The 12,378-nt window shown below is 38.8% G+C and overlaps 2 protein-coding genes across 3 annotated transcripts; both read left to right on the top strand.

Moving 5' to 3' along the window:
- Positions 1-294: 294 nt before the first annotated feature.
- LOC139142196 (uncharacterized) lies at positions 295-7,569 on the top strand. Of its 2 annotated transcripts, XM_070712049.1 has the most exons (6): positions 297-499; positions 2,978-3,119; positions 3,480-3,599; positions 4,172-4,306; positions 4,924-5,052; positions 5,428-7,569. In XM_070712049.1, exons 1-6 carry the CDS (start codon positions 429-431, stop codon positions 5,659-5,661), a joined length of 831 nt encoding a protein of 276 aa, XP_070568150.1. In that variant the 5' UTR covers positions 297-428; the 3' UTR covers positions 5,662-7,569. The 2 variants fall into 2 exon arrangements, with proteins under 2 accessions (XP_070568151.1, XP_070568150.1); XM_070712050.1 differs by lacking the exons at positions 4,924-5,052; positions 5,428-7,569 and adding an exon at positions 4,798-4,923 and having other exon boundaries at positions 295-499.
- On the top strand, positions 5,912-10,585 carry LOC139142195 (dnaJ homolog subfamily C member 28-like). The gene has a single exon (XM_070712048.1). It carries the CDS (start codon positions 5,912-5,914, stop codon positions 6,923-6,925), a length of 1,014 nt encoding a protein of 337 aa, XP_070568149.1. The 3' UTR covers positions 6,926-10,585.
- Positions 10,586-12,378: the final 1,793 nt, after the last annotated feature.

Below are 12,378 nucleotides of genomic sequence, written 5' to 3' on the forward strand. Positions count from 1 at the left end.
ATGTATTGTATAACATATTGAAAGTATCATCCCTTTGTGAATGGATGCGCAAAGAAGAAAGGTGGCATGTAAACAGCGCCCCCACCCAGCTAAAACGTCAGTCGGTTACACTTAGCTAGATTCAGTGATAGTTTCGGATTTGAGTCCTCTTTCAGTTATTCCCGGCCTTGAGTTTGTTTTTGTCATGTTGCAACGTTTGTGTCGTGCATTCTGACATATTAACACTTCTACTCGTTACTTACACTGTTACAAAAAGCGACTGAACGTCGATTTTTTTTAAATCCGAAAACGACTCCCGAAGGCAATCAAAAACTAAATGTGGTTTTAGCTGTATCAAAATGGCCGCGTACACGAAATAAACAAAAAACGGTGGGTGTTCATGAGAAACGATATTTAAGTGCTGTGTTAGGATCTACAGAGACGACATTATGACGAGAACCAGTAAACAAAAAAGGAAAAAACGTCCCCGAAAACTTAAGCCGGTGACACATATTTCAGTGTGAGTATACTATTGTTGTCCAGTATCTCGACTTCGTTTGCCTTCGTCCTTGCTGCGGTTCCGTAGCCCTACCACTCCATTTGCTGGTTGTGTTGGGCTACGGAACCGCAGCAAGGACGAAGGCAAACGGAGTCGAGATACTGGACAACACAACCAGCAAAGGGAGTGGTAGGGCTACGGAACCGCAGCAACCTTCGTCCCTGCATGCCAAGAGACGGAGTCGAGATGCTTGGCAGGGCTGCGTGTTATGTTACCGGCTACAAAGCACCCAACCATACCTAGTACTTAACATACAGCCCTACCACGTAGCTGCAAAATTGTAGCTCTACGGTGAGGCGGTCGGTGAGTTTTGGTTTTTGCGACATCGCTCACCAGTACAGCTACAATGCCGAAGGCCCTGAAGCATACAAAATAAGCACGCTGTACATTTTGATGTAAAATCCCATATATTTACTGCATTTGGTCATACCGATTTATCATTACTGAAGATTAAACACTATACTATACTAACCTTGTCGTGTATGGGGTTTGGTATTTGTTCAAATACGTTGATCGCGTTCCAAAAACATTTCTTGGCGCCGCCATTACCAACTTCCCGTAATGGCGGCTCCCAGAAACACGCTCAATGTTTATAGAACGCGATCGACGTGTCTGTGCTAATACCAAACCCATAAACGACAAGGTTAGTGTAGACTAGTACAGTGTTTAGTCTTCAGTAGTGATAAATCGGTACGACCAAATGCAGTAAATATGTGGGATTTTACATGAAAATGCCGCACCATGTGTGGCACGCTTATTTTGTATGCTACAGGGCCTTCAGCATTGTAGCTCTACTGGTGAGCGATGTCGCAAAAACCAAAACTCACCGACCGCCTCACCGTAGAGCTACAATTTTGCAGCTACCCTACCACGCAGAGCTATAGGAGTAGAAATACTTGACCGACACTGTTGTGAACCATGGATTTCTGAAATCCCCTTGGTCGCATATGTGCATATGTGTGCTACCTCGATTTTCGTTGCATTATTCCGTTGCCAACAGAATAATGCAACGAAAATCGAAAATTGTATTTTTTTGGAGTGTGGCAATGGAAATACACTGGATCTCGTTGCAGTGATGCAGCCCTTGACCTTCTCCCTATGTATTTGTATAAGGGGAAATTACTGACCCCTCTGGGCGATTACTAAATGCCTAACAAGAGTGTCTGTCCCTATGTTCACACGCACACACATTACACAAACAAACATTCATCATTTACATGTTTCAGCGATGTTGTTATTTACTCTGTGTATGTATTGAGTGACAATCACAGTGTTGTCTTCACTGTATGTAAACAGTGAATAACAGAAAGGGGCCAACTGTTAGCGACGCTGCAGTGCACACACCTTCAAAACACCTTAAAAGTTTTCTTCACCGTGTCTCCCGTTTTCCCCAAACTTTCTATCAAAATTGGGCAGGTCAATAGGTCAAGCATCAAATCCCATTTCACTGATATTCACGCGTTGCCATACACAGTGTGTGCAATACTACAATGCATGTACTTTGCATAGATTCTGAACATCGTTTAGACTGCCAGTACAGGTAGTTATTTAGGTAAATATACTTTGATGGCACATTGACAGCTAAAATATAATATATTTTATCAAAAATGTTCATATAAAGAAATTTATTAATAACATGACTTATAAACTCATGACCCTGTGGAAAGACAAAGGCACAGCGGATAGCAACACAAAACTGTAGGAATAACTACATAAGTCTATTGTAGCCTGCATCATGGAAGGGACTGTGTCTGCGCATTGTCAAGCACTGACAGCATGGTCAGCCATGAGACGCCGATGTTGTTAGTGGCTGTCCAGTGCTTGTCAAGAACAGCTACTAAATGGTAACACTTTAATTACATGTAGTTGAGCATTCTGCAGTTCTAGACCTCTTTCCGTCATTGATGTTGTTCATGAACAGGGATGTGAGGCTACAGTACTAATTCTGTACTCCCCTGGCAAAAACTACACAGAGCAATTCTGGTATTGACTTAAAATTATTGTCAGTCAGCCAATAGTATAGATCTATAGACAGCTATATCGGATATTAATGATAGGTTTGTTTTATTCTCACCAAAATTCCAGGAGTGTTGTCTTGTTTGCTGTAGCCTTGCAGTTAATGAAACATTCCTGTATGGTTGGGTGCATCCCTAACTTTTATCTCAGATAAAAAGTTACTCATGAAACATCCCTGTGATAACCTGACATTGAGAACTTTATGCTTCAAAAGTGGCATATGCCTTTCTCAATAGAAGGATCTCAAATGTTGTCAGCGCTGCATGAATCTCTATGGTGGTAGAGAATAAACTTCCCCCCAAGACAGGAAATTATGATGGATTGGGCTGAAATATCAACCATTTCATTCTTTTCACTTTTACATTGACAATTTCAAAGTGTTTAACATTGACATGCATCCATTCCTGTTGATTGTCTCCACAGGCAGAATCGAATGAAAAGCAAGGCGTTGATTTCAAAGCTTCATGTGGCAAATAAAGAAATTGAAAAGCTGCAAGAAAACAGTAATCTGAAAACTGCGGAAAAACAAAAGAAACTTGCTTTACTACAAACCCAAGTGAAAGAGGTATCTATAGCTGATTCAGGGACTGTAAAAGGCTATATGCTCAGTCAAAGTTCTCTCACAATATTTCAAATTTCTTATGATAGAGCTGACTGTAAAAACTATTGTTTGATCTTGCTGCAGTCAAATCCCAGGCAACCAAACATTTCAGATACACTGTATATGTATGATGTTTCAACATGGCCTAGATGAGTGCATTGTGTAAAAATTGTGATCAAAATTTACATCCCATTCAACCAAATCTCATGTTACTTTTAAAATGATAGATAATCATGAGTTCCATGTAATGAAACAAGTACTTTATGTATAATTCTATTACAGCCAACAATTCTGTGATGTCAACCTTGTACTTTTTTCACTCAGTTAGGAGGCCTTGATACCTATCAGCTGGTTTCCAAGTTAGGAGAGTATCATCATGGCAACACGAACACTGCAAAATGGGTTGTAAAGAAAATACAAGAGTATAAACTCAAGCCAAGTGAGGTACATATGCACATATATACTACAATGATTTCTACAAACTTTAGCACAACAGATATCTTGTCTTTATACCTTACTAAAATATTTCCATACCTCAGGAAAACCTTCAAATGCAGTACAATATAACAGTAAAAATTCCTCACAATTTGTCAAAAAAATTGCTAACAATATTTCATACTAGTATTTTTGGAATATTCATGGGTAGATATTTTCAACTTGAGCAGCACATCCTGTATAAAAATATTGGGAGTAACCTCTAAAAAGATTTTCTAACTCAGGCTACCTAGAAAGATATATCAACACTCTGACAGCAAAGAATTGTATGTCTTTATCTATACCACCACCCACCCACCCCACCCCCTAAGATCTGATTGTGTACATGGGCAATTAATACTATTGGGCTTTTTTTGCTTTTGACAATGTCTACCATCTTCCAGCGACAATTATCTGTACAGAATATGTTTCATGCAAGAGAAATCCATCAATATGGTCATTTATTATTAGCTCTGAGAGAAGTACCGGTATTGTTATATGCTGCAAAAGACATGACATGCATGTATATTTCTTTATACCAGGGGAAAAGACTGGACTTGCTTGATGTTGGGGCTCTTGACTTAAACTATGAAAAGCACAAGTGGATCAATTGTACCTCCATAGACTTGAACCCACAGAATCACAAAATCATCAAGGCAGATTTCTTACAGTATCAGGTGAGGGTTACAATGTTTCAATAATTCACTGTGGAGGTGGAAGTTTGAGACAGCATGTCGTCAGCTTGTGTGGTTGTGGTCAAAAACCCAATATACTACAGGCATTGAACACTTTCCTCAAAATTTTTTCTCTCAACAATTACAAGAAAAGATGTTTCATATTGTCCAAATCTCAAAAAGTTGATGACCCGTCAGTTGTGTTAATGAATACCACAAGTACATTTGAAAATGAATACCACAAGCACATTTTGAACCTGTATATTCTGGCAGAATTATATTGCAGTCAGACTCATGGCCTGTGCACTTATGTTGATATGCATTTACTTTTCTTTGTAAAAGAGTTTTGAAAATTGGTACTATGTGCTCTGCGTATTTGTTATTTCCATTTACACTTCATTCAATAAAAACAGAACATTGATAAAGGATGCCAGCTCATGTTCATGCATTGCCAGACAAGTTTATGCTTTCTTGTTTTGTTCTTCTTCCAATAGTGTCACCCCAATGCAGTTTACCTGTGTCAGGTCCACATATAACAATTAAAACATTAGGTTTGAAACAAAAGTCGTGTAGACAAAGGGTACTGGATGATATTTATATCGGAGTAACTTTCTTATCAGGATGGCAGCTCTGAGATGTATGATGTAGTGGTTCTCAGTCTAGTCATCAATTTTGTCGGTGATCCTGTGAAGAGGGGAGAAATGCTGAAGAAAGCTGCATCCTTACTCAAACCACAGGGATGTCTCTTCGTAAGTACTGAATAGTAAGATATTGATGACAGCAATACACATCTTTTCATCCTTTGAGACGTAGAAGATGAAATTTAAGCCTTGGTCACTCTATGCTAAGGTTGGAATTTTTTCGTGTAACATTCATGACTCTCAAGTTAATTTATATGGAATCCAATGAGCAGCTGTAAGTCTGTGTTTTCATCATATCAGTATATTTATTTTCCTTTTCTGAACTCTATATGGATAACTTTGCAGTGTGAAATACATAAATGTAATGATAACAACATTGCATGGAAACCTTTCAAGATAAATCAGTATTATATTTTCATCTTTTTAAGTCACTTTTTTCCGGCAAATTTATGAGAATTCCATTGCTATATCTATTTCTTACAGGTTGTATTACCATTGGCCTGTTTGGAAAATTCCAGGTATATGTCTGCAGGGCTGTTCAAGGAAATGTTGTCAAGTCTTGGATTTGATACTATTACCACCCATGACAGCCGGAAATTGGCCTTTATAATGGCTCAGAAGCAAAATAAAATTTCTCAAAAAACATTTTCTAAGAGATTAGTCCGGAAAGGACAAAAGCGAAATAACTTTTCAGTGGTGTTGAAATGGAGAAAGTGATTTTCCAAGTGAATGGAAAGGTGAATGGGATGTATTTGGTCCGCATAGTGGCGCCCTCAGCGGCAAGTTTCAACGTTGTTTATGTAATCTCAAGATGGCGACTTACGGTTGACAGTCGACGTGTGTCGTCGATGCCGAACGAAAATTTGCCTGTGAAGCTGCTGAAATATTCGTATTTATTGTGTTTAGGGGAGCAGCGAGCTTAGTATGTATTCTTAAGGTACTGTACTGAGGCGATGATCCTTTGACAATGCTTGCAAGAACCGGGGCATATCGTAGTTTGATCGCCGGCTGGCAGTGCACTGCACCGAGTGTGCTGTTGAACTTGCAGGGCTTCAAATATACAAGAATCGCAAACGTGCGACAGGCATCAGAAGCAGCCGGATATAAACTCCTTGACAACATGAAAGATTGCTACAAGTTGATGAACCTTTCCGAGGACTGCGATGCGGCCCAACTAAAAGAGGCATACATCAAACTCGCTAAGCAATACCACCCTGATAGCCAGTCGCCGACGGCAGATGCCGAAAAGTTTGCCAAGGTGCAAGAAGCGTATCGGTCGATCTCGGCCAAGCTAGCCGAAGGCAGCAACAAGGAGGCAGAGGAAGATCTCGATGAAATTATCGCCAAAGACTTCGATATTCGACACACCGCTCCCCAACACAGGCAGTACTTAAACTTTGACGGAATCGGGTACGGCACGCCAAGTCAGCGCCAGAGACAGTATCAACAGCACAGGGCGAGCAGGGCAAACGAGGAAGTCTATCAGTACAAAGTCCGTAAGATCTCCGAAAAATACGAGACTAGTATGGTTGTGAAGGACAAAGAAGCGGCTAGACAGGTAAAGAGCACCAGTGCTATACACCGTTTAGTGGAAGATTTGATAAGGGACTCCATGGAGAAAGGGGAATTTGAGAATCTCGGCGGGAAAGGGAAACCACTCCGAAGTGACCACAATCCACTGCTGGATACCATGACTCACAACTTGAACAAAATCCTCATCAACAACGGATACACCCCAGAATGGATCACTCTCAATGCCGAGGTCAGGAAAGAGATACAAAAAGTACGGGAAAACCTGCAGAGAGAGAGGAACAAGCTAGGACCGGAACCACTCACTTTCACTGATTTGAAAAAGTGGCGGCAAGTTTTAGAAGAATTTGACAAGTCATTGAAAGCAATAAACAAGATGATTGATAAGTTGAATATGATTGTGCCAACCATCAGGCAACAACTCCCTCATATGAGTGAAACAAGGAGATAAAAAGGGTGTTTGACAACTATGTTCCTCTGAAACAGGTGAACAAAGAGGAGGACGTAACGTTTTCAGAGACAACAATATATCAGAATAGTGATGGAATATTTGGCAAGTTTTTAAGTCTATTGGGAGAAAAAATTTCAGAGAAAATTTTAAATAACAAAAGTTGATCAACATTGGACATACTCTGCTAGCAGTGTTTTCTGTGTCGAAACTCCATTTCTGGTGTGCACAGTAGTTTAACCCTTTGAGTGCCAAAGTCTATTTTTGTCCCCTTTATATAATAAACCCCACTCAATTTTTCTCAGATTTTTGCCAAAATTTTGAGAAAAAAATGTAGCCAATGAAATGTGATGTCCATCTGGTCCAAAATTATAAAAAAATTACAGAAAAATTCATAAAAATTGGTAAAATTTTGCATTAAAACTTTGGCGGGAGAAATCTCGGTGCTCAAAGGGTTAAAGAAAGATGGATGATAAATTAAAGTTGACAAAAATACCAGTGTCCATGTTTCTCAGTGAGAGAATGTCCAGGATATCACTGAACAAGCATTTACAAATTTTCAGTTTCTTTACCGTAACAAGCGTTGAAATCAATACAGAAAATATCTTCCATTATTAAAATACTTCGCATTGAGAGCAATTGCTATACACATGTTTACTTGGCTTTTGTGTGGTACACCTCAATAGATTTGCAAATACTTGAGAAAGGCTATGGTGTTTATTTTCTCAGATGAAGACTGGACTGCTTTGTGGTGAAACATAAGTTTTGTAAAAGCATCATCTGAAATCATATCAATATTGTCATTTTACAGGACACTTATGAGTGCTAGGCATCCTCATTCCACATACAGATGTCAGCTGCATCCTATAACCAGCAAGCTGAAGATTAACAACTCTCATTTTCCATGCCAAAACTGTCTTTCTGAGTCAAACATTGCTCTTTTTATCGTCAAAATGTTACAACACACCTTCCAGTATTGTCCAAGTAAAGATTAACAAGTCTTCCTTCATCTATGAGATTAATAGAATCCCACACCCCAACGGGTTGGGATGGAATGTCTCACACGAGTTGGGGAGTTCTGTCTCACACGAGCCGAAGGCGAGTGTGAGACAGAATTCCCCAACGAGTGTGAGACATTCCATCCCAACCCATTGGGGTGTGGGATTATTTTTCTCACGTCCCTCCAATATCTTTAGAAAATTGCATTTTATTGTCAGAGTGGTAGGTTTAAACTATCAAAAACCAGCAGCCGATTGCTCTTGTTTCATTTGTATCATTCCGCACAGAAAATGAAGTTCCTTTCATTGATGAGCATATCAAACACGTTAACATGTATATTACCGATATGGCAATTTTGTTTTGTTGGTCAGCCACAAAATTCTCCAGGTCATCTGAGGAAAATGTTGCGAAACAGCTCTGGTGGCCATCTGTTGATGACATTGCGTGAAAGCTGTCGTCTGCTACAGCCTCGTGTGCAAATGGCTCGCTCATTGAAGTCTTTCGCTAACTGTATCGCTGTCAAGTCAGTTCTTCTCCAGAAAATATGTCGACGAGCGTAAACAGCCGATAGGTTTGTAATGGCCTGAATTCTCCCGTTACAACATAAAAGCGGTCATTCTCCGAGTATTTGTTGCCGACGCTGCGCTGACCGTACTCAAATCTAGAACAACCTGTTCACTCTGCGGTTCAGTCGTCTGTCCGCTATAGTGCCAGTTGTACATTACGCGATGTTTCTATTCGTCAAATAATTCGTACAGAGAACTGGGCGCTGAGCAGAGTTGACCAATCAACATACGTTTCACATACGAGGTGTTCGGTCGCGCAACAATACAGAGTGTGAGAACAAATGTTCTCACACTGTGTTCTCACACTCCCAGCGCACTGGGGACGTGAGATATATATATTCTACCCATACAACAGAGGCTTGTCTTCTCAGGTTGTACAGAGTGACGTCTTTAGGTACCTTGACCCTTAGTTCTGCTCAAACAGTGTTTGGCAAACATGCCAGTTGCAAGCTATCTACTTTGACTGTGGTCACTGCACAAAATGTGTTCATGGTTTGAGCAAATTGTAAGGTTGATGGCTTATTATAAAGGCCCTGCAGCTATAACTTTTGATATTTTTCACCAAATATCAATGGCAAGTTCTTGCCGTACAGTGATCTCCCCAGGATTTCCTGATAGAGTGGCGGCTAATTTGCATAACAATAAATGTAATTGTTATGGTAATGAGTTTCTATTGTTTACCAAAAATTATAGAGTGGCGGCCACCACTCTATAATAGCTCTGGGGAGAACACTGCCGTAACATCAAAGGATGTTGAAACACATACTCTTTACCTTGTCAATGCAGCGTCCATATGTGAAAAATACATAGTGTTATTGTTTACATTTTAATTCTAGTCCGGGACTAGAATTAACTTGTCAACAATAACAGTGCACTGCAATCTACACATATACGGGCTGAGTTAACAATCTGAATACTCTGTATTTTAATATGGTTTGGTGCTTGACATTATTAAACAGTGAAAAAATAACTCAAAGTTACAGCTCTTGGCCCTTTTAAGCCATGGCAGCATTTAATCCACTAATGGTGCAAATAGTCGCTACTGTACAAGCTTTCAGGTACATGTACAGGGAATATTGTAATGCTACCACAGGTTAAATAAATAATGTGCTATTATCACAGATTGTGTTTTACTCCATTGTGCTAAACCCATCAGCTCTCCACAATGTGAAAGTATCCGTGCATCCTATATCCCTTGAATCCATGAGAGTTACCTTTTATCTTAAAAAAATCTTTCCAGGAAAATGTAACAATGTGTGGCTGACAGGAAATAACCAAGAATTATCAAATTTCTTCAAATAAGAGTATACACACACACAAATTATATAATAACGTAATTACTGATTGTTCGTGTGCAGATACAGAATGAGGCTTGGTTGGATTTTCACACTTCCAGACCTTCGTTTCGAGAGAGGGGAGGGGGGCTTGAGGCCAAACGCAATAGGTTTTGTTTACCGTGTGCATGTGTAGGAGGGAGGAGGTTTGGCTGTATTTCAATTACCGTGCGCTAAAATTGCACTACACCTTAGGTAGACATTATATAGTTTATATATATCGTGAAGATATCTTGAATTTTGTATATTTGCTGAATTTTTTGGTTATTTTCCTCATTTTAAGTAAAAATTATTCTTCTCTGAAACCGCCGGCACAATTGCTCTCAACTTTGGGTTGGATGTTTGGAAGGGTATTACCCTTCTAAAGTGTTGAAATTACGATAAAATTGGCAAAATTACCATTTTGGAGCAATCTTTGTCATTTTTTGTCCAGAAATGTTAAAAAATCTTTTTTCTTTAAAACTGCTGGACAGACAGCTTTTATATTTAGTATACAGATGCCCAGGGATGACAGTACTTGGATATGTGGAAATTGTCACGAAATATGCACATTTGTATTTTTAAGAAAATTTTGTCATTTTTGGTCAAGAAAACTCGTTCTCAAAAACTACTTGTAAATTATCTGCTGAACTGAACTTTACACAACACTTAGTATATAGGTTGTCATTGGAAGGGATTGTATTCGTCTTTACAATAGCGTATTGAAATGACTAACAGCTTCTACAGTTGTCATGAAATAGAATAAAAACTTACCACTACCCAAATTTATTTGATAAATTACATCTATTCTCAGATTATTATTTATTTATTTTTTTGTCGATCATATACAAATGATAATATTTGTATTAAACCTTTCTTGCCATCCAAAGAGACACGCTAACGCGGCAAAATTGTGTTTTAACAGAAAAAATATATATATTGATGAAATAGTTGTCATGGTCATGCATTGAAGGTTACCGCAAAATATGATAATGCTGATCTACTAGCATTTTTATGAAACATGTCATCATGAAATTATCTAGCTCCTGAACTTTATTTTACGAACATAAAGTTGGCGTCATCCTCATCCTCATCCTCGGCTGCAGAGATCATGGGAAAACTATTCTTAGTATGGCGCTACCTCACTGGCGTCAAATCCGACTATTCCCAACGACTATGTCCAATGGAATGATTAGTGTAAAAGCGATCTTTAAAATGTAGTCTAAGGCTAATGACACTTAAAACGGTAATCAAAACACTGTACCTTTCGTATTGTATAAAATTGGTAACTTCTGATATTAAAGTTCCATTAGCTGTATCTTCTGGCGATTTTTCAGTTAGTTTTGATTGAAATGATCACTGGCTCATGTTGAATAGCCTGTCAAATAACAGAGAATCGCATATTATTCGGAAACATTACGTGCCCGACAACTAAATAACACGTGATTTTACAACGAAAATTTCAATTTTTGTCCGGACAGAAATACAAACTCTGTTGACACGCGGATTCCAACGTAGGCATTCTTCTGCACCTGCGCGAGCCATTTACAGCAATTTAAAAATAAATATTCATTACTTATGCCCGGTACTTACGTCGTAGTCCATTGTCCGAACACGTTGTGTAGCCAGATGTCTGGCAATCCACGACGCAATGTTGTTTTGATCCCGCAATAAAGGTGAACTTGTACATCTGGCGTGATCGCGGCGTCACCATATCTGCGTTCTCCCCAGCACGCTGAGCATGCCAGACGTCAACAAACGAGCTCGGAAGGGCAACACGTTTGGACAAAGATTAGCAGTTTTATGTGGCTATAACATCACTAATCATGTTTGTTTCTTCGTAAAACAACATTTTGCAACAAATATGAGCCTCCAACATGGAATTTTCCGGGGTAAAAAATGGTCAAAAGTTACAAATAATGGCCCTTTAACATCCATTGTTCATATAAATAGCCATTTGTCACAATATTCTTACAGCACAATTTCTTTAACATGAGTTACGACACAACACAACATTCTTAGCCATAATTTCGAATGGCCGATTGTTTGATGTTGTTCCTTGAAACATAAATTACGTCGACTATAAAGGCCGCAAGCTAGTATGTGAAATTTCATTGTTTCTTACGAATTCTAAATAATCAGGACTTTCATATCGCCTTGCGTGGCGGCAATTTTTACACCTTTTGGACCATGGATTTTATTTCATTATGGCCTTTTTACGTCCGTATTCGAACATTCTTCTAAAACCCATGAATCTGAAGCACAATTGCATTTATAAACATATCAGTATTGTAACAGTTATTTCTGATAACAAAATGAACGAAGGTAAGCAGTATCGCCACATTATCGTACCATTCAAAATTTAACCCTAACAGCTATTAAAACTCAATAATTTGCCTGTTAAAAGTGGATTTCACAGTTGGAAATGTACATGTAACGAAGAAAACACGTGCATTCAAAGTTTTGTTGTTTTTTTTTATTTCTTATACGATCTACTTAAATAAATAGAAACATTATACATTTGAGAACAGATGTAGTTTGCAAATAATACTAAGGGCAGGGATAAGATGTTTGCTAT

Source organism: Ptychodera flava, chromosome 10 (genome assembly GCF_041260155.1).
Source record: "Ptychodera flava strain L36383 chromosome 10, AS_Pfla_20210202, whole genome shotgun sequence".
Classification (NCBI taxonomy): domain Eukaryota; kingdom Metazoa; phylum Hemichordata; class Enteropneusta; family Ptychoderidae; genus Ptychodera; species Ptychodera flava.

Excerpts from the sequence above, each read along its gene's own strand:
- LOC139142196 (XM_070712049.1), top strand. The coding sequence starts at position 429 with ATGACGAGAACCAGTAAACAAAAAAGGAAAAAACGTCCCCGAAAACTT. Across the intron at positions 500-2,977 it reads CCGGTGACACATATTTCAGT|GCAGAATCGAATGAAAAGCA; the intron begins GTGAGTATACTA and ends TTGTCTCCACAG. Across the intron at positions 4,307-4,923 it reads CAGATTTCTTACAGTATCAG|GATGGCAGCTCTGAGATGTA; the intron begins GTGAGGGTTACA and ends CTTTCTTATCAG.
- LOC139142195 (XM_070712048.1), top strand. The coding sequence starts at position 5,912 with ATGCTTGCAAGAACCGGGGCATATCGTAGTTTGATCGCCGGCTGGCAG.